A 22,548-nucleotide genomic window follows, 5' to 3' on the forward strand; every position below is an offset into this window, starting at 1 on the left:
CAGAACTTTTTTTTTTTTAAAGATTTATTTATTTATTTGAAAGAGTTACACGATGGGGTGGGAGAGAGTGAGAGCGAGAGAGAGGTCTTCATCCTCTGGTTCACTGCCCAAGTGGCTGCAACAGCTGGAGCTACACTGATCCACAGCCAGGAGCCAGGAGCTTCTTCCAGTTTCCCACGCGGGTGCAGGGGCCCAAAGACTTGAGCCATCTTCTACTGTTTTCCCAGGCCACAGCAGAGAGCTGGATCGGAAGTGGAGCAGCTGGGTCACAAACTGGTGCCCTTATGGGGTGCCGGCACTGCAGGTGGTGGCTTTAGCTGCTAAGCCACAGTGCTGGTCTGAGGGCAGAACTTTTTAGCTCACTTTTGCTCCTTGCACTGTCCCCAGTACCCGGAACAGTGCTTGCCATATACTAGGCTCTCAAATATTTTTTCTTTTTAATGAGATTTTTGTTAGGTGATGCAGTCTATGGTTCCAAACATATATAAAGGCTCACGTTAAAACTGCCTTTTCACCTGTCCCCAAGTACCCTGTTTTTCCGCCTCACCCTGATAACCACCGTGATTCTCTTTCTTGAAATCCTTTATGCAAACACAATTAAAAATGGGGATGTTCTTATTCCTTTCTGCCCTCTTCCCCACAAAAGAGTTGCGTATTATATGTATTTCTGTACTATATATTTTTCACTTAAAGTGTCTTAAAGGTTTGTCCATATCGATTCTGAAAATTCTTTTTTGCACAGTCCTGCACTGATTAGTTGAATCGTGGTTTATACTGGCTCCTATATAAGGATTTAGTCTTTTTTTTTTTGATTTTGATTAATTTATTGATTTGATCCAATTTTCATATATTGATACAAAATTACTTCATTTTTGTCAAACTGCACAGAAGAAAACTGAAACGACTAGATTTAAGTAAATCCATGTATCCAGTTCATGACAATATACTCTTTTTTTTTTTAACTTTTATTTAATTAATATAAATTTCCAAAGTACGATTTATGGATTACAATGGCTTCCCCCCCATACCGTCCCTCCCACCCACAACCCTCCCCTTTCCCACTCCCTCTCCCCTTCCATTCACATCAAGATTCATTTTCGATTATCTTAATATACAGAAGATCAGCTTAGTATACATTAAGTAAGGATTTCAACAGTTTGCTCCCACACAGAAACATAAAGTGAAAAATAATAGATGATTTTTTTTTTGTCTTTTGCTATACACACAGTGCTACATTGAATAACTGCAGAAGTACGTTATTCTGTGTGAATGCTAGTATGCCTATAGGGCAAGTTCCATATGGAGTTACTGGGACAAAGGGAATGTGTCCTTGGTTTTGGTAGATAAAAATGTATGAATGCTTTTTAAACACAGCTTCATCAACAGACTGTGCAAGCTTGAATTTTTGCCAATCTGATAGGTGAAAAGTACTTCTCCAGTACAGCCCAAGTTTGTATTTCACCTGTTGTGACTGAGATTGAGGCACTAATAAAGCATTTGTTGAATGAATGGAATGCTGCATGACAGCCAAAACATGCCTTGGAAGCAGGCCTTGCAATCTCCTGATTGCTTTGTTTCATTAGGTCTTAGGTAGGTACATAGAGAAGCATTTGTATCTAATGGTTCCTTTTATGTAGCAATAGGTCTTGGATATCTTATTGAAAATTTACTTGTCAAATGATTTTGCTCAAATTGAATGGATAAAAATTAATAAAATTTTATCAGTAAAATAATTTATGATGTATTTTTTTAAAAAAAGTTTTATTTATTTATTTGAAAAGAGTAACACAAATAGAGGAAGAGGCACAGAGAGAGAGATCTTCCATTCACTGGTTCATTCCTCAAATGGTCCTAGCAGCCAGGGCTGGGCCAGGCTGAAGCCAGGAGCTTGGAGCTTTACCTGGGTCTCCCACATGGGTGCAGGGTCCCAAGCACTTGGGCTGTCTTTCACTGCTCTCCCAGGCACAGCAGCAGGGAGCTGGATGGGAAGTGGAGCAGCCGGGTCTCAAACCGGCACCCTTATGGGATGCTAGCATCACAGGCAGTGGTTTTACCTGCTATGCCATGACACTGGCCCCATATGAAGTGTCTTTAGCCACTATTTTATTTGAGTCGCATTACAGCTGTGTTTTTTCCAGGTGTCATTCTTTGAAAAGTGCAGAAACTTTAGCCTTAAAAGTTAATTGACCTGTTCAGAGTCTCCATGCTTAGACATACATAGTACATTATGAACTGGAACTACTTTTGTACTCTAAATTCACTATTTTGTTTTTGCACCATACTCCTAATATTATTGACAATATTTTGCTTTTTTTAAGTTAAAGAATGTTTATTTTCATTTTACTTGAAAAACAGAAACAGGGAGAGAGAGAAAGAGATGGAGAGAGATCTTCTAGTTGCTGGAGAGAGAGTGAGAGAGAGGGAGAGAGAGAGATGGAGAGAGATCTTCTATTTGCTGGTTCACTCCCAAATTCCTGAAACGCCAGGGCTGGGCCAGGCTGAATCCAGGGCTCACTCTGGGACTCCCCCTAGAGCCATCATCTGTTGTCTCCCTGGGTGCGTTAGCAGGAAGCCGAATCTGAAGCAGAGTAGCTGAGGCTCAAACTAGGCACTCCAGTGTGGGATGTGGGTTTCCCAAGCACAACTTAACTGCAGCACCAAATGCCCAGTCCTACAGTGTTTTAGATGTGATCGAACGATAGACAAAGTAGGCCTGGATTGTTAGAGATTGCCTCATCCTCAGTGATTTTTTAAAATTCCAAATTGTGCGCCCCCTCTGTTGGCTTCTCCATTTAAATAAGCAGGTCCATTTGGAGAGTCCAGTGGAGAAGGCAGATTGATTAGCTTGATTCATTTATGTGGTCAGCTGGTCCACAGTTTTTGAAGACATGATGTTATTCATCTTCTTAGAGATAGAGCTAGACATTGTGAGAACTGTTTAGATACTTTTTGAAGACTAAGCTAACAAATCCTCTTTCTCAAAAGAATGAAAGAAAGAATGTTGCGCTTTTCACTGGTTTTAAAAGCATTACATACTTGTAATAAATTCAATCAAAATGAGTACAGTAAAAAATGAATATAAAATGAAGACAAGCAGTATTAGATATATGCTGAAAGTTTGCTGCCGTAACAAACAGCACTTTTAAAACCCCTTGTAGGCTTTTTTCTTTCCTGAATAAAACTAGGACACACATATATTAGGATGTATGTATCTACACATGCATACTTGCCTAGTCAGTTAGTGATTGCAATAATTGGTTAACCAAGTGGGAGCAAAACAAAAAGAGTACTATGTAGTATTGTGTAACGACACATAAACATTGTTAGCATAACTGTAAAAATGAGAGCCAATTGTAAGTCCTTTCTTTGAACCTACTTTTTTACTTAATACAATGTGATTCTTTCTCAAAAACAGAATGATTATTTTTTCATCATTTTTCTTTTTTAAAAAAAGGTTTATTTATTTATTATTTGAAAGCCAGAGTTACACAGAGAGAGGAGAGGCAGAGGCAGAGGCAGAGAGACAGAGAGAGGGCTTCCATCCTATGGTTCACTCCCCAATTGGCCGCAACGGCCAGAGTTGTGCTGATCTGAAGCCAGGAGCCAGGAGCTTCTTCCAGGTCTCCCACGTGGGTGCAGGGGCCCAAGGACTTGGGCCATCTTCCACTGCTTTCCCAGGCCATAGCAGAGAGCTGGATCGGAAGTAGAGCAGCCGGGTCTCAAACCGGTGCCCAAATGGGATGCTGGTGCTTCAGGCCAGGGTGTTAACCCGCTGTGCCACAGCACCGGCCCCATTTTTCAACATTTTAAAAAGAAGATAAAAATAAAGCTGTATAGATGATATGTTTGTAAGAAGTGTTTTCACCAAAAAAGCTTTCCTGTAGGAAGTTTGTGTTTTGGTCCACTTTTCTTTTACTGCTTGAAGATGTTCAAGGTTTAAGTATTAGTGGGCCACTGTGACATGTTTTGCCATTATTTGAGTTCCATCTTTATGGTTGCATTTTAATACTTTTCTTTAAAGCCCATTATTGTAAAACTTTTAAGCATAATCTATGAAATTGATCAGTCGTGTCTGTGCAAGGAATAGTTTTAGGTACTGATAAGACAGTGGTTGTAACAGAACAAACACTGCTACCCTCATGGAGCTTGCTATCACCAGTTGGATGAGTGGGGCGTATGTTTCAATATATTAGAAAGCAATTTTGTCCATGTAGCGCCTAGAATCATCTCATGTGCCAGTGGTAGGTTGCCTCCACATGGGAAACATTGCCCTCTAACAGTGTAAGGACACAAGAGGCCTTGTGGCTTGGGCAGTGGCAGAGCAGCACGTTGGTAACTTGGGCAGGGTTAGCAGAGGGAATGTTGGGGGATCGTCGGGGATGGAATGTATCTTTGACCCTCTGACATTCTTTCATTTTGTCTTTGAGTTTTAGAACATTACTCAGTATATGTGGAGATCTGTAGAATCATGAAACTTTAGTGCTGACAGAGGACTTTTAATTGTTGCTGCAGAGTTGTCTAATGAAGAAATGAGCCTAAGGAATGTTAGTGACAGAGATGCAATTAGAATTTAGCTTGCCCGGTTGCTGGGTCAATGTCCATTCCACAGCACTGCAGTCGCAGTGGTGCTGATTAGATGTTTGAGAGAAACGGAGAGGGTGGAATCAGTTGCAGGGTGGAAGTGGGGAAGCAGGAAGAAAGTTTGAGCTTGTAAGGGCTCCGATTATGAGTCATGGATAAAAGGAGCCAGTAAGGTGACAGTCCCCGTATTGAATCTACAGAGATTTTAACATTCCTCATGGATGTTTTTCTCTGTAGATGGATTTTCATTTTTATTTCTACTTTATGTGTTTTTTTTTTAACAGATAAAAATACAGAAATAACTGACCCCCTGATGTTACAAAGATTTCACTAGGACATATATCTAAAAATTTACAGGATTAAGAGTTAATGAACTTATTTGCTTTTGCATCACTTATTGTTCTTTTTCTTCTTTTCCAGAATTTTATAGAAGTGAAGTGATTAAGAATTCCTTGGTAAGTTTACTTTCTGGCAGGTGCATGTGACTAAGCCTATAACTCCCATTTCAGAAAATTCACAGGGGTAAAATAAGTTGTCAATCAGCTCTGGTATTGTGAGGCTTATCAAAGTATCATTCTGCCCAGTTATTGTTAAATCACCATTGATTTTCTCATTGCTGTATCTCTAATACCTAGATCATGCCTGGCACATAGCATTTACTGAATGAATTGATAGTTCTTTGTTTAAAACTTTAATTTAAATCTCTTACAAACCTGGCTTTTGACTTACCAAATATCATAATAAGTGCTATGTTTGTTAAGATATAGTTCCTAAGAATTTCATGTGTAGGGCCTTTTATAGGGTAAATCCACTTGTTTCCCGACAGTGGCATTGCTCATTCAGCAAGCTGCAAGTATCCTGATTTTGATAATGTGTACACTGGATATTTGTGTAACTGGCTTAGTTTACTAGGCCATGTTGAAGAACAGAGCTTTATGGTAACAAAAATGTCCTTGTAATGGTCTAGGACCCTGCTAGATTGGCTCCTGTCCACTCTTATGGCCTTGTCTGCTAACACTTTTTTCCTCCCATGGTGCCAGATGTATCTCCTCCTTTCAGTTCTTCAGACATGCTGAGCTCGTCTAGTTCCTTATGCCTGGAACACTTGTTTCCTCAGCTCTTCACTTGGCTGAAGATTGCCCTTGAAGTCTCACCTATGTCACTCCAGCAAGGCTTTCTACAATCATTTTACCCAAAGTAGTTCCCTTTCCCCTCATCACTCTTTTTCAAAGTCACTTGGTTTATTTTCTTCAGAGCATTTATCACTATTGGAAACTCTTAAAGATGTTTTTTGAATTGTTAAAATTTGAGAGGCACAGAGACAGAGAAAGACAGAGATAGGGAGAGATCTTCCATCTGATGCTGGTTTACTCCCCAAATGCCCAGAATGGCCAGCACTGGACCATGCTGAAGCCAGGAACCTGGAACTCGCTCTGGGTCTCTCACAAAGGAGGCGGGGACCCAAGTCCTGGAGCCATCATCTTTTGCCTCCTAGGATGCGCACTAATAGGAAGCTGGAATTGGAAGTGAAGTCAAGACTGAATCACGTCACTGATACGGAACACGTTCCAAGCGCCATCTTAACACCCACCCCTAGAAACTCTGGCTCTCATGTGCTTAGTAGCTGTCTTCCATCTACTAGAACATTAGTTCTATGAGAGCAGGGACCTTGCCAGTCTTGTTCACCATTGTAACCCTGGAGTCTAGATTACGATAGATGTTCAGTGACTACTTGTTAAATGAATTAATGAGAATCAGTGGTGTGTTATATTTACAGAATCCTTTTTATATATGTCATCCCATTTTGACCATCAGAACAACTGTAAGGTCCATGGTGCTGGCAGATCTGTTGTTTGTTTGCATGTTTGTTTTTAAGATTTATTTATTTCTTTGAAAGTCAGAGTTATAGGGAGAAAGAGAGAAATAAAGAGATATCTTCCATCTGCTGGTTCACTCCTTAGATGGCCAGAACTGCCAGGGCTGAGACAGGCCAAAACTAGGAGTCAGGAGTTTCATCCAGGTCTTCCACATAGGAAGTAGGGGCCCAAATTCTTGGGCATTCCTCTGCTGCTTTTCCCAGTCCATCAGCAGGGAGCTGAATTGGAAGAACAGCTGGTTCACAAACTGACTCCCATATTCTCATATGGGAATATGCTGGCATTGCAGGCGGTGGCTTTACCTGCTGTGTCACAGTGCCAGCCCTGATGGGGCAGATATTAAGAAACTGATACCCGGGGCAGATGTTTGGCACAGCAGTTAAGTCACTGCTTGGGCTGCCCTCATCCTGTAATGGAGTGCCTGGTTTGTATCCTGGCTCCTCGGCTTCCGATCCAGCTTCCTGCTAAAGTGTACCCTGGGAGGCAGCAGATGATAGCTCTAGTACTTGGGTTGCTGCCACCCAAGTTTGAGCCTGGATTGAGTTCCAGGCTCTTGGCTTCAGCATGGCCCATTCGTGGCTGTTGCAGGCATTTGGAGGATGAACCAGCAGATGGAATTGTTTTCTCTGTCTCTCCCTCTCTGCCTTTCAGATAAAATGAAGAAGAAGAAAACAAAAATCCTAGAGTGTGCCAACGACTTGCAGAATCAGTCACAGAACAAGAACTCTAGACCAGACCTGCCTTCGAGTCTCTGCTACTCTTTTCTCCTCATCCAGCTGTCTTCTAGATGTCCCTAAACTATCATAACAGATTTTGGATCTTAGGACTGATTCCTTGAGTCCATCTCTGGGGAGATCCAATCACTGGTAAAGCTCTGATTCCACATACGCTAAGTGATACACGTTAAACGTCTAGGACCCTGCTTGACTTTTAGTAGCTACTGAGTAATTACTAATTTTCCTCCTCTTCTGGCTCAAGTGAAAACAGATCTTCTGCAGACATTTGGGAGCTTTGGATGATTAGGGGACAAACAGTGTAGAGTTTTGCCTTGATGTATCCTCTTTGTCAGACAGTTCTCTTGTTGGGCATGGTTTTACAACATCCCATTGCCTTTCCCTTCATTTGTATAATAATGGGTCCCATGCCATAGTGGTAGTTGAGTGTGTTATCATCTTCTTTTTTTTTATTTTTAGTTTTTAAAGATTTATTTATTTATTTGAAAGGGAGAGAGAAGGAAAGACAGAGAGAGAGAGAGAGAGAGAGAGAGATCTTCCATCTGTTGGTTCACTCCCCAAATGGCTGCAACGGCCAGGCTGAGCCAGGCTGAAGCTAGTAGCCCAGATCCTCTTGGGTCTCCCACATGGGTGCAGGGGTCCAAGGACTTGGGCCACCCTATCCTGCTTTCCCAGGAGCATCAGCAGGAAGCTGTATTGGAAGTGGAGCAGCCAGGACTCAAACTGGCACCCATATAGGATGCCAGTGTTGCAGGAGGTGGCCTTACCCACTATACCACAATGGCCGCCCTGAGTGTGTTGTTTTATAGTTATTATATTTCTTGGCTATTTATTTGATTTTCAAATCCGGATTTTGTATCTCTGAATATTAGCTGCCATTTTCAGCTGTGTTTGGCTCCCATCTTCAGTTGCTCTGGAACTATCTGTGAGGTTGTGACACCTCCATCCCTGATACACTCAGGTTGAATACTGTCTCCAAAGGAATTGTAGGATGGATGTGAGACAAGAAAGAGGATTGGACTAGACGACTTCTAAGTCCCTCTCAGGTCACAGTGTGTGCTGTGCAGTAATTGTTTCCTGAATATATCAGTTAGAACGTCAGCTTACATTGTAATTGTGAGCATTCTGTCTCCCAAAGGTGAGAGCCCCTGCGGGTCACAGACTACCATCTTTGTCCCCTTGGTTCCCAGCCTATTTTTATGGAGTAGCTATTGGATAAACATTGATTCATTGATGTCCTTTAAAGGGTATTCTGTTTTAATGTGGTTCTATCAACTTTAATTCATTTATTCTTTTTGAGGGAACTCGTCTGTCTTAGCCATGTGCTGATTGTGACTGATTTAGCTGAATGGGCAGCGGGCACCACAGGCACCAGCCATCCTCAGAGAAAGTGCCAGAGATGGTACATTGTTTCCTCCCTTCTTGCTGTCTTTGAAGAACCACTGCTGGGCCTAAGATAGCAGAATTTGTTGGTTTCTTTTCTTGCTTGGGATTTTTAAGCTATTATGATGTTGGCTGAATAGAATTAGTGATTTAAATGCTTTTATTCCCTACTGGTTACCATTGTGGTTGACACAGTGAAGGTGCTCAGCAAATATTTCTTTTTCTTTTTTTTTTTTTTTATAAAGATTTATTTATTTATTTGAAAGAGTTACACATAGAGAGAAGGAGAGGCAGAGAGAGAGGGTGCTTCCATCCGATGATTCACTCCCAAGTTGGCTGCAATGATCAGAGCTGCGCTGATCCGAAGCCAGGAGCCAGGAGCTTCTTCTGGGTCTCCCACAGGGGTGCAGGGACCCAAGCACTTGGGCCATCTTCTACTGCTTTCCCAGGCCATAGCAAAGAGCTGTATAGGAAGTGCAGCAGCCGGGACTTGAACCGCTATGCCACAGCGCCAGCCCCAGCAAATATTTCTTGAATAAATTAATTCTTCCATAAATATATTTATTGACTGACTCAAAATGTCCTGAAATGTTAACTCTTTATTAGCTGTTAAAGGATTAGGCAAAGATACAAATACTTTATTTTCAGCCAAGGCTTTGAGTAAATTTTTCACTTTGGTGAATTATGTTGGACTCTGATGAACTAGTGAGTATCCTTTTTTCTTCAAATAACTTTAGAGTGTAGACTGTTTCCTGGTTTTATTTTTAATATTCCTTTTCATCTGTTTGAAAGGTAGAGTGACCAGGGTTCCTGGGGGAGAGCATGATCTTCTATCCTCTAGTTTACTCCTGAAATGCCTACAGCACACAGGATTGGGCCATGATGAAGCTAGGAGCCCAGAACTCAATTTGAGTCTCTAGTGTGTGTGGCAGGGACCCTAGTATTCAGATTATCACCTGCTTCCTCCGAGGCCACATTGCACATATGTGGGTGCTGGGGCCCGAAGTATCTGAGTCACCCTTTGTGCCTCCTCTGGCGTGCAGGTAGCAGGAAGCTGGATTGGAAGCACAGTGACCGGGACTCGAGCTGGGTGCTTCAGTATCCCAAGCAGCGATTTAGATGCCGTGCCACATGCCCACTGCTACTGCGGTGTTCTTTTGTTTTTAATTTAATTTTTAATGTTTGATTATTTTCATTTATTTGAAAGGCTGAGTGATACATAGAGACAGATAGAAACAGATACAGAGATCTTCAATCTGCTGATTCGCTCCCTAAATGGCCCCAACAGCCAGAGCTGGGCCAGATTGAAGCCAGGAGTCAGGAACTCCATCTAGGTCTACCATGTGGGTGGCTATAAACAGTATTCCCCCCACCTGGTCTCCCATGGGGTGCAGGGCCCAAACACTTGGGCCATCCTCCACTGCACTCCCTGGCCACAGCAGAGAGCTGGCCTGGAAGAGGGGCAACCGGGACAGAATCCGGTGCCCTGACCGGGACTAGAACCCGGTGTGCCGGCGCCGCTAGGCGGAGGATTAGCCTAGTGAGCCGTGGTGCCAGCCTAAATTGTCCTTATGTGCCTCTTTTTGTGCCCCTTTCTGACCCATGGCACTTATTAGCACTGTTTAATGAGACTTCCTGCAGCCTTGGTGATGTTCCCTGCGCTGTTCAACACAGTTGCCACTGGCCACATATGGCCTTGAGCCCTTGAAATGTGGATAAGTCCTAATGCAGAACTGAAGTTTATATTTTATTTGATTTTAATTTAAATAGGTACATGTGGCTGGTGGATATCACATTAGATAACAGAAATCTGTTTCTGAAAAGTTTTCACACAATCATTAGCAGAAAAAATTTATCCTTTTTCTCTATTTTTTTTTTCTTAATGCTTGACTTTTGTTACACCACCGTTCTAAATCAGTATGATGGTTGTTTGTATGGTTGCCTTGGCTTTTATAGATAATAAACTTCGTGAAAGGAAGAACTTTGGGTGCTTCGTCTTTGTAATCTCCATTGTCTTTGTTTTGTGAATTGCTTGGACTTGGCAAATAAACAATAGGAATAGCATATCCTATATTTATACATACAAATCCAAGTTGTCAGTTGTAACATAAATATTTTTAATTAAGCTGAAGAAGTTTTTTTAACCTCTTGTTACTTTGGAGTTTTCCAAGGGTATTTGCAGTCATTCCCCTCTACTGCTGCATTGTTTGACCTGTGATTGAGGATCATTTTATAGATAACTCAGCAATAAAATATCAGTTTATCAATCAATTTCTTGGGCCCCAGTGGGATTTCCCATAAGTCTTGTAAAGAAGTTGTGTGGGGAGCAACTCGGACTAGACTAAGTTACTGGAATTAAGACTTATTCTATGCATCTGCTCTCCCACAATATGGCGCTGAGAAGGGAGAAACAGCTTCTACACAGCTGCCTCCAGTTCAACCAATAAACTGTAGGACCTACTCCTGATTGGAGGAGAGCAGCGTACTTGGCGTGTGGGCAGCCGAGTTAGGATTGGCGGAAGAGGACTATAAAGGAGGAGAGAGACGGCACGCACCAGGAACATCTAAGGGGAACATCTAGCTGAAGGAACACCCGTGCAGCCCCCGAGAGACCCGGCCGGCGGTGTGCCGCTCCCCTGTGGAAGTGGGGAATGCGGCCAGGGGGAACTGCCCTTCCACGGAGGTGGAAGGGATAGTAGCCAACCCGGGAAGAACCAGCAGCAAACCCGGGGAGGGCCGAGCAGACGAAAGAACAGCGCAGGGTCCTGTGTCGTTCCTCCGCGAAGAGGGGGAGCGACAAAGTTGGATGATGGCATTTCTCCACTGACAAATATTTATTTATCTAATACCAATTTCATGCCCTATTGCTTTGTTTCTGTGCCTTTCTGCCTACACAAAAGCTCAATATTTTACTGAAGTCTGATAAAGTTACTGAAGAGTTTACAGACTGTTAAGTGTGCCCAGTGCTGAATTCTTTCAGGCTCAATATACTGCTATGGTCCCCTCATGAGCTTCTCAGACACTGTTACTCTCTTACTCTTCTGACTTTTAATACCATAGATTTTTCTTTTTTGAAAGATTTGTTTATTTATTTGAAAGACAGTTACAGAGAGGCAGAGGCAGAGAGAGATCTGCTGGTTCATTCCCCAAATGCCCATAACAGCCAGATCTGGGTTGATCCAAAGCCAAGAGCCAGGAGCTTCTTCTGGGTCTCCCATACGGGTGCAGGGACCCAAGGACCTGGCCCATCTTCTACTGCTTTCCCAGGCTATGGCAGAGAGCTGGACAGGAAGTGGAGCATCTGGGACTCGGACCGGCATCCCATATGGCTTTACCTGCTATGAGACTCATTCATGTTGTGGGATGTATTTGTGGTTAGTTTGCTCAATAGTAATCAATTGTAATCTGTATGTATACTCTTTTTTTGTGTTGATGGGCATTTGGTTGGTTCTTCATTTTGAGCTAATATGGTTAGTGCTGCTATAAATATTCTACATGTCTTTGGGTAATTTTATGTTTGTGTTTCTGTTGCCATAGAGCTAGGAGTGGAATTGCTGGGAATATACATATGATCAACTACAGCTGCCCAATAGTTTTCCAAAGTTACTGTTTCATTTACATTCTCACGACTAGCCTGAGAATTTGTGAACATTTGATTTTTAAAAAAATCTGTTGGGTTTAAATTGTTGATAGGTATCATATTTTTTTATTTCAGTCTAAACCAAAAGAGGTGTTTTATTTAATTTTTAAAAACTTAATTGAGAGACAGAGTGAACTCTTATCTGCTGATTTACTCTGCAAATGCTGCAAACTCAGGAGCTAGGAATGAAGCTGAGAGAAGGGTACACAATCTGGGTTTCCCAGTGGATGACAGGAACTCAATTACTTGAGCTATCACTGTTGTTGCCCTAGGTCCACATTAGCAGGAAGCTGGGGTCAGGAGCTGCAGCTGAGAACTGAACGCAGGTGCTCTGATGTAATTCATGTCATGGGTGGCCTAACCACTAGGCTAAATGCCACCTCCTAAGAGACAGGTTTTAAATGGCAATTAAATTAAGCACACGTGTTAACCAAATGCTCAATGTCAAAGAATTGTTATCAAGCACAGCTATTTTTAAGATACATTGACCCTTGATGTCTGCCACCTGGTGGTCACAGAGTGTAGGACATTTTGATTTTGCTGTTTCTAAAAAGAGAATTCACCTGTCAGTTTGAGGAAAATTGCACATTAGATTTGATGATAAATGGGAATATGTTAGATGGAAATAAATATAATGGAGTAAAATAAATCAGAATGAAAATAGTATCTGACTGGTGGATGTGTCACCGGAGGAAGGAGCCGTGGGAGCCGTGGGATTCTTGCCTTCATGTGAGAAAGAATTCAGGCATGAGACAGAGTGAAGTGATAAGGTTTTACTGAGGACGGGGCATCCGTCAGAATGGACAGGACAGGTAGAGAGCTCTCAGTCACTTGGACTGGGGGAGAGCGAGGTTACATGGTTGAATGGAGAGAATGCACCTGGGCAGGCCAGGCAGGCTGCTTGGCAGATCGCAGAGGGCTGAGTGCACAGTCTTTGTTTAGACTTACGGTTTTTAAGGGAGTCTCTACCCCCTCCCCCTCTCCTCCAGGACAAAGGATGGAGAGCTTTGGCAGAAGGGTTTGTTGGGTGAAAATACAAAAATTCCTTTCCAAGTTTACCAATGAGGTTGTCAGACAGGGGAAGCATTGTTGGCATCAGCCAAGGGACTTCTCTCTAGGGAAGCCATAGGCTAATTTCTAAGATCCGTATCTTCGATAGGGCAGGGAGGGTGGGGGTTTTCCAGGCAAAGAAACAGGAAAGTACAAAGATAAGAATGTATTTGAGGTTTTCAATAAATGACTAAGAAGTTAGTATGACTGGAGTGGAGTGAGCAGGAGTGGTTTGGAATTTTGTCTAGTTCATACGACAGAGAAGGCAAGAACACTGAGCTTCAAGGTAGCAGCGCAAATGACATGAGAAGATAATAGAATAGTCAAGGGTGGGATAGCATATGAGTTTTTTTAAAAAAGGTTTTGTTTATTCATTTGAGAGGTAGAGCTACAGTGAGAGGGAGAGACAGAGAGAAAGGTCTTCCATTCACTGGTTCACTCCCCAAATGGCTGCAATGGCTGGAACAGGGTCAATCTGCAGCCAGGAGCCAGGAGCTTCTTCTGGGTCTCCCATGTGGCTGCAGGAGCCCAAGTGCTTGGGCCATCTACTACTGCTTTGCCAGGCCACAGCAGAGAGCTGGATTGGAAGAGGAGCCGCTGGGAAATGAACTGGTGCCCATATAGGATGCCGGTGCTGCAGGAGGATTAACCTGTGCCGCAGTGCCAGCCCCGCATATGAGATTTTGAAAAATGCAAATTTCAGAGCATCCGGTGAACAGGGGCTCCCTAACTTACTCTTCTGTTTTCTATAGTCCCTTGCATAGTGCTTTACTCAGAGAAGTCCAGTAAATGTTGCCTTGACGTAATTAGAACGATCAATTTTTGACAGGTTAGATTGTGGGGTATGACTCCAAATTGTATGTCAGAATTCATGGTTTATTCTCAGATATATTTAGTATAGAACAACTAATGATGGATATATAGTTCAATTTTGATGTCTGGTTCAGCTAGGCATACCTTCAAATTACCATTTTGTTGTTCAAGGGAAGGTTAGATCATTAATATTATTGAAGGATCATTGGATTGATTAATAACTAAAACAGTTGAAGCAATGAGAGCGGAAGGGGTGAAATTTTGGTGAAGTTGCTTTTGTACATCTACGAAAGTAGAGCTGCATGGGTGTGATCAACCCATGCCTCTGTCTTTCACAATAATAAAGTTAATCGTTGGATATTTTTCCAAAAGGTAGTTTTTGCTTTTAACTTTTATTAGAATTTTAAAAATCTCACATTGGGACTAATAATGATGATAGCTAATTTGTGTTTTGGTATTTCTCTGTATATGTGAATTTCTTTAATAAAGATGTATCAGTAGGAGTGGCATTGTGGCACTGTGGGTTAAGCCACTGCCTGTAATGCCAGCATTCCATGTAAGCACTCCAGCTGTTACAGCCATCTGGGGAAGTGAATAATGGATGGAAGATTACTTTCTCTGTCTCTCCCTCTATTCTTTGTAACTCTGTCTTTCAAATAAATAAATGAATGTTTAAAAAGCGACATCAATATGTGTTAAGTACCCACCTGTGATTTATGTAGTGTGTTGGATGTGTTATTTATGAGGGTACTTCAAAAGGTTCAGGGAAAATTGAATTAAAAGAGGTTTATTTTGATGCAAACTTTTTTGGAACTCTAGGTATAGTTTCTTCATTATGCAATTTACATGAACTTTTGGAAGACCTCTTATATAGTATTTCTCTTCCTGATAACATTCCAAGGTGAGAATTATGCCTATTTTATGGTGAAAGAAAGAGGTTCAGATAGGCTCAGGAACTTGATCTAGGACATAAAAATAGCGGCTGATAAAACTCATGTCCAAGGCCCTGCTTTTTCACAGCCTCCCATGTATTACATATCCTTCAATTGATCAGAAGTCTACTGGAGACCTAACAGAGGTCAATTATGGGACTTACAGTGGAATAAGCAAAGTTCTGGAGCTTGTATTTTTTTTTTTAACTTATTTTGAATTTTGTTTATCTGAAAGGCAGAGAGACAGGGAGAGAAAGAGAGATGTCTTCCATCTGTAGGTTTACTCTCCAAATGGCCACAACAGCCAGCCAGGACTGAGACAGGCTGCAGCCAGTAGCCTAGGACTCAAATATTTTATTTCCTCACAGTGGCTGGGTTTCAAGTGCTTGAGTCATAACCTGCTGCTTCCTAGGGTGATCATTAGTAGGAAGCTGGAATTGGACTTGAACCCAGGCACTCCGATATGAGATACAGGTTTCTCAAGCTACCTCTTAACCCTTGCACCTAGAGCATTTTTTTTTTATTTTTTATTTTTTTAGGAAAAACATGACATAATTTATCAGAACCATAAACCTCTGTTGGAATTTTTACTAAGCTGTTTTTAAATCTTTGAGAAACTGAGCAGTACAAATGTTCTTAATGAGATATTGGCCTGAGTTACTCTCAAACCAAGTTTATATTTTAGTTGGATCATGAATGAATGAATTAACATTTAATCTCTCTCTGTCTCTTTCTCTGTATGTGTGTGTGTGTGAGCATGTATGTGTTTTATGTCCAATGATATTGCCCGGTGTTAAAGTGTATCGTTTTCAAGGTTTTTCCAGCTTCAGTCTGCTTAACTGCCTGATTTGCAGGGACAGTGAGATAATCAACACATGAAGTCATAGTGTCAGGAAAGGATGGGCTGCTCTGAAAACAAGTATGAGTGAGTGTTATTTCTCTCGGCTTGCAGGGGGAGTTAGGAAAAATTTCCAATAGTAAGTAATTCCTAAGTTGAGACATGAAGTCTGAAGAGAGGTGAATGAGACCAAGGAAGGAGTTTATTCGGCTATTACTAATTATAAGATAGTATGCAATTCCAGTGAGGTATCTTGTGTTTTAAGAAAGTTGGAAAAGCTTCTGTGTATTTGTCGTTGTGGTTCTTGTGACCATACATTTATTACCAAGCTGTGTTACAATAATAAAAAGGGGTAATAAATAATGACTTCAGGTCCTTTTGTGGGTAGATAGCAAGCAGGGAGCTTTTCAAAGCTGTGAATCCCCGATATTCTGCTACTGTACTTTCAGTGCGTATGGTTTCAGTCGCTAGATGACACTAGCCCTTGAATAATTTATTCCATCTAGAAATTGAACTGGAGGGGCCAGCATTGTGGCGTAGTGGCTAAAGCCACCACCTGTGATGCCAGCATTCCATATCTCTGGTTTGAATCCTGGCTGCTCCACTTCTAATCCAGTTCCCTGCTAATGTGCCTGGGAAAGCAGTGGAAGATGGCCTGAGTCTTTGGGCCCCTGTAACTGTGGGATACTCTGAAAAGATCTCTTCTCTCTCTCTCTCTCTCTCTGTCTCTCTCTCTCTCTCTCTCAACTCTGCCATTCAAATAAGTAAATAAATCATTTAAAAAATGAAAAAAAGAAATTGGACTGGCATGTAGAGGTTAAATAAAAAATTTTTTCTGAGTCTGTACAGTGAATCTATTTAACAGTGGTCTTTGAATGTGTGGCAGCCTGTATCTGCCTCTATCTGAATGTACCAACTTAAGAATTATTGCTCATTGTCTGGCAACTATTTTGTAGAAGTATAAAGGAAAGTCTTTGTAAGGAGAAGATTGACAATAGCTCTACTGTAGAGATGTATTGACTGACAAAGGAAACCCACGTGTCCAACCACATGAAACAACTTCCAAAAATCCCCTGTCCTTCAAATGATTTGATATATTTTAGAATGCAGTTCTTCAGAGTATTTAATACAGCACCCCTGGAAGCATCTTCTGGCTGCCTCTGCCATACAGTATGGCCCTTCAGATACAGTCACCAAGTCTTTCTTTAAATTTGGATGGGGGTGGTTTTTCATGTTTTTTTCTGGTGCACTTATCACATTGATAATGAGGATTCAAAATTACGCTATTTATATTCTAGAGAACATGTACTTTACTGAGAGGTGATCTTACACAGGGGGAGTAAATAAGCACCTTCTCAGGTAGTAGAATTTGGAGGCCTGGAAGGTCCTCCAGCTCTTGCCCTTTAGACTTTAGAACCTGAAATTACATCAGAGAGAGAGATGACTCCATTTGATTTATTTCTTAAGGCATCTCCTTTTTTTCTCATTGTTGGATTTTTTTACTTATTTTTTATTTTTTAAAGATTTATTTATTTATTTGAAAATCAGAGTTACACAGAGAGGAGAAGCAGAGAGAGAAAGAGATCTTCCATCCGATGGTTCACTCCCTAATTGGCTGCAACGGCCGGAGCTGCGCTGATCCGAAGCCAGGAGCCAGGAGCCTCTTCTGGGTCTCCCACAAGCAGGGGTCCTTGGGCCATCTTCTACTGTTTTCCCAGGCCATAGCAGAGAGCTGGATCAGAAGTGGAGCAGCCGGGTCTCGAACTGGTGCCCATATGGGATGCTGGCACTTTAGGCCAGGGCATTAACCTGCTGCGCCACAGCGCCGGCCCCTGGAATTTTTTTTTAAAGAGATATTTATTTGAGAGGTAGAGTTATAGACAGTGAGAGGGAGAGAGAGAGAAGGATCTTCCATCCACTGGTTTACTCCCCAAATGGCCTCAACGGCTGGAGCTGGCCCTGTCTGAAACCAGGAGCCAGGAGCTTTTTCTGGGTCTTCCAAAAGGGCGCAGGGGCCAAGCACTTGGGCCATCTTCCACTGCTTTTCCAGGCCCTAAGCAGAGAGTTGAATTGGAAGAGGAGAAGCCGGGATGCAAACTGGAGCCCATATGGGATGCTGGCGCCGCAGGTGGAGGGTTAGCCCACCTGCCACAGCGCTAGCCCCTCATTGTTGGGTCTTTTAAAAAATTTTCTAGGGCTGGCACTGTGGCGCAGTGGGTTAACGCCCTGGCCTGAAGCTCCAGCATCTCATATGGGTGCTGCTCCACTTCCGATCCAGCTCTCTTCTATGGCCTGGGAAAGCAGTAGAAGATGGCCCAGGTCTTTGGACCCCTGCACTCGCGTGGGAAGACCCAGAAGAAGCTCCTGGCTCCTGGCTTCGGATCAGTGCAGCTCCAGCCTTTGTGGCCAATTAGGGAGTGAACCATTGGATGGAAGACCTCTCTCTCTGTGCCTCTCCTCTCTCTGTGTAACTCTGACTTTCAAATAAATAAATAAATAAATCTTTAAAAAATTTTTCATTGAGATACAATACACATGTAGCAAAGTGAAGGAATGACAGCCTGATGACTTTTTAGAGGGAACAGATCAGTGTAACCAGATAAAGAACTAGAACATGATCAACATCTCTTGTGTTCTCCTTCTTGTCTCTACCTCTACCCGAAGAGAACCACTTGGCAGACTTGCCTGACTACCAGTGTGGATTTGTTCTGCCTGGTTCCTAACTCTTTATGCCATGTAATCTTTTTTCTCAGCGTAATATTTGTGAGAGTCATCCCTACTGTTGCATGTATTAGTTCATTTAAATGCTGAACATTTAATTTGCATTTGCCCGAGGTATTTGCCTAGTTAGTTGTTGAGTGGTGATGGAGTAGCAAGAGCAAGTTTGAGTACTTAGGTGTGGACTTATGTGCTTGGTTGTAAGTTATGTTCTGCTGTAATATATATTGCTGAGTAGTTTTCCAAAGTGTACCAGTTATATCCCTAACAAGAACTGGTTCCAAAAATTGGTATAATGCAGTCTTCGTCAAAGGAGTCTTACTTTTTTGAAGATTCAGTAAGAATATATAATTTTTTAAAAATATTAATGTATTTATTTGAAAGTCAAAGTTACACAGAGAGAGTAAAGGCAGAGAGAGAGAGAGAGGTCTTCTGTCCACTGGTTCACTCCCCAGTTGGCCGCAATGGCTGGAGCTGTGCCGATCCGAAGCCAGGAGCCAGGAGCCTCCTCTGGGTCTCCCACGCAGGTGCAGGGGCCCAAGCACTTGAGCCATCTTCCACTGCTATTCCAGGCCATAGCAGAGAGCTGGATTGGAAGAGGAGCAGCTGGGACTAGAACTGGCGCCCCTATGGGATGCCAGCGCTTCAGGCCAGGGTGTTAACCCACTGCGCCACAGCGCCAGCCCCAAGAATATATAATTAAAGTGGTTGTATGGTGTTTGGTACATGAAACTTTTAGTAATAGGATGATAGGTACTGTAGGAGATAGACACACTGGTAGAAATCCCTGTGTTTAAGGAGCTTACCTTCGGGAAGGGAAGACCAAGGAGAATATCGTGGTGCCGTATCATGCCCAGGGGCAGTAAGAAAGTGCAGCCCTCCCAGGTTTCTGTGGAGCACAGGGGAGGTGCTGTCACACGTGAGGACAGCAGTGCACACACAACTCACAGTGCTCCCCTTTCATGGAGCAATCATGCCAGTAGTAATATTGAGTGAAATGGTTTTTGTTCTCTGTAAAGCATGATTCATATTAAGTGGGACAGTAAATCACTTTTTCTGAAGGACACTTTTAAGCTATGTTTTCTGATTTTGGCTGTAAACTTAATATTTTTGACCCCAAAATGAGTAGCTCTTCTTTCAGTGGAGTACCAGGAGTATGATATTTTCTCCGTGTTTATTCAGCAAACATCTGAGTGTCTAGTGTGTCTCTAGTGTACTGCATTGTCTTTCTGGGAGCACAGCCCCACCTTCACAGAAGTTTGGTCTGGCAGCTCAGGAGTGATCTGCGGAAGAGATGTTTGAACTGAAACCTGGTGGTCAGAGGAGCAGTAACCAGGAAATGAGCGGGTGAGGGGAGCGGCAGGGAAAGGCCTAGACAGACCTCAGCTTCCTCATTTCAGAACTTCAGTTGGACTAGAAAAGTTCAGAGGTCCCTTTGAGTTCTAACATTCTTAGGACATATAAGCCAAAGGAGTCCCTCATTTTATGTCTTACTGTATTTTGTGTAGCTTCCTCATTCCTACTATAGTCCCTGTTCAGTGAAGCCAAGTACAATGCTAGGCTTGCAGTAAGTGGCCCTCAAACGGTTGCCATTAATCCCATAAGGAGTTGGTTTAGTGAGGAGGACGCAGGCCAGCTGGGCGGACCAGTGAAGGCCAGGAATGAATGCTTCAGTCCTGAGGTGATAGTCTAGCCTGTGCTGTCATGTTTGATCACTTAGCTGTCTCTGCCCTAGTCAGCTGTTGAGTCGTGATGGAGTAGCGAGAGCAAGTTTGCTCCAGTAACTCTTTCCTCCCAGGGAATAATGGCACAGGTAAAAGGCAGAGCTCTCACTTCCTGTTTCTGCTTCTGGCTGAGGGATATGAAATAAGGAAATTGTTGACAGTTTCTTAAGGTCTGTTGTTCTCAATTCTGGCTTCTCTAGTCTAGAGGGGCGAAAGAAAGAGAACTAAACTTAAAATAAACATGTAAAAGGAACATGCGGCACATTCTAGAGACCTCCCTCCAAGTTCTGGTACCGTTTTTACTAACTGATGTTAGATAAGGGGCTTGACTTCTGTTTCACTGACTCTAAGATGGACGTTTCCTCACCATTCAACAGCTCTGAAATCTACATTCATCACAAAGTCAGTTCTTTTCAGTGAGGCGAAAATAGTGATGCATCTTACAATTCATAGTTTCTTGAATTTGATAAAATATGGTATTTTGTCTTTTTAGCTGTTTAGGTTAACAAGTTGTCTTATTTACTTCATGAGGTCTTATTGTTGGAATCAACAGTGCTAATTCAACTGAATGGGTTCTTACATATACTAGGTTAGGCATTCTTCTATTTTCTACTCCTGTGTTATCTCACTTTGTATAATACCTAACACTATGTGCAAATGATGGCAATTACTATAATTTGTTATTCTATTTAAGCTTCATAAAATCCTGTGAGGTAATAGTTCTAGTTTTTGTAACTGGAGATTCCGAGACACCAAGAGGGCTTATGTAACTTAACAATCAGTCTACCAGCCATTGGTTCTTTTTGGTTGATTGTCTTGGCCATTCCTAAGCCCATCTATGTTTCTAGTGATTACTCTAATGTCTACGTAGCTTAGTGGTCAGCCAGTAATTGGACAGACTTTGTGCTCAGATGCCACAAGCCAATAACTGCTGCCAATGGGTTGGGAGCGCACTTCAAGTTCAGGTAGTATTTAAACATTCCTCAGCTTCTACCTTCCACTGGGCCTCCTCAGGTCTTCGCTGTTGGCTAGGGATGTGTGGATCAGTTAGATCCTCTTTGGGCTGTCCATTGTTCATAAAAAGATTGCCTCTCATGGTTTCCTAGAGCTGTCTGGTTTTCCAGATGCTCCTGTTAAATGGCTGTCTAGTGTGCCAGTCCTTCGCATGTGCCAGCCAAGACTGTGACCTCAGGCTAAGCTGAGTTGCTGCTCTTCCCTGTTCATTTGCCTCTGAGATCGCTAGTGATACTGACAGCATTGCTAGGCTGCGGTTTATTCCATTCTGTATTCCTAATCAAGTCAGACCTCTCTAGCAGTGGAGCTGCGGGGTTTTACAACTTGCCCTTCCCCCTCAAATGGAACAGCTTTGCAGACCAAACTGGGGTTGAGGATAAAAGCAACCCCAGGTAACAGGTAAGAATGCTATGCACTCCCCTGTTCTTTACCTGAATTTGGCAGTGTTTTTTTTTTTTTTTTTTTTTTTTGCCAGGCTGAATTTATTCAGAGAATGAACTCACAGAGGCTGAATATGTGGCAGAGGCTGGGTCTTTTTATATCTTAGATAGGCTAGGGATGGGGGTGGGGGACAGTAGGTAGAGATGAGGGTCTCCATCTCCATTCTGGTTCTTCAAGTTTGGCCCACTGGCTTCCAAACCTGGGGAACAATACAGAGTATGAGACTGAACTGGTCTCTTGAAAGCAGGCAGGAGTAACAAGAACTAACATGACTGAGGCTTATGTCCTTGTTCCATCAATCCTGACTCTGGTATAGATAAGGAGATGGGGCGCTCGTTTCTTTCTAGCTGCTTCCTTATGATACAGGGTGTTGACGCAGGTGGGGTATCTATACTCTGGATCAGATTGATTGAAGAAGAGCAGTCTTGTGTTGTCCCTGTATGATTGCTTGGGATATAATAGTCATTCGTTTCTGCAAGAACCTTTGGAATAAGTTAATTATATATGGTAGAAATAGGAGCACTATGATTATGAGAATAAAGGAGATATTAGAGACATTGACCACGGTGGGCAAGATAGCTGAAATAAAGAAGACAGAGGGGAACATAGGAAAGCAAGAGTCCTGTCCAGTTAGTGGGAGGCAGGGCTATGCCTGGTTGCCACAGGGAAAGAATGCTCTTTGTTTTGTTTAGTGTGTACATGCTGGTGAGGAGCCGTGGGGTGGAGTTAGTCTGGCCTGCTTCTAGTCCTGGGCTCCCTCATTTCCCCCATCTGCGTATGGAAACCCTGACTGCTGTCCGGGG

General features: G+C 42.5%; 1 protein-coding gene across 7 annotated transcripts in view; it reads left to right on the plus strand.

The window, feature by feature from the left end:
- Nucleotides 1–22,548, plus strand: part of UVRAG (UV radiation resistance associated) — a 324,263-nt gene that overhangs the window by 35,466 nt on the left and 266,249 nt on the right. For 5 of the 7 annotated variants that reach the window (XM_017344617.3, XM_051822278.2, XM_017344612.3 and 2 more), the window contains exon 3: nt 5,002–5,036. The exons of 1 other annotated variant lie outside the window; for it this stretch is intronic. In XM_017344617.3, coding sequence (XP_017200106.2) covers nt 5,002–5,036 — 35 coding nt within the window. Of the gene's footprint in view, nt 1–5,001; nt 5,037–7,158; nt 7,325–22,548 lie in introns of those variants that run through there. One more of the 7 variants, XM_051822281.2, reaches the window with a different exon arrangement.

This window comes from Oryctolagus cuniculus, chromosome 1, assembly GCF_964237555.1.
Source record: "Oryctolagus cuniculus chromosome 1, mOryCun1.1, whole genome shotgun sequence".
NCBI lineage: Eukaryota > Metazoa > Chordata > Mammalia > Lagomorpha > Leporidae > Oryctolagus > Oryctolagus cuniculus.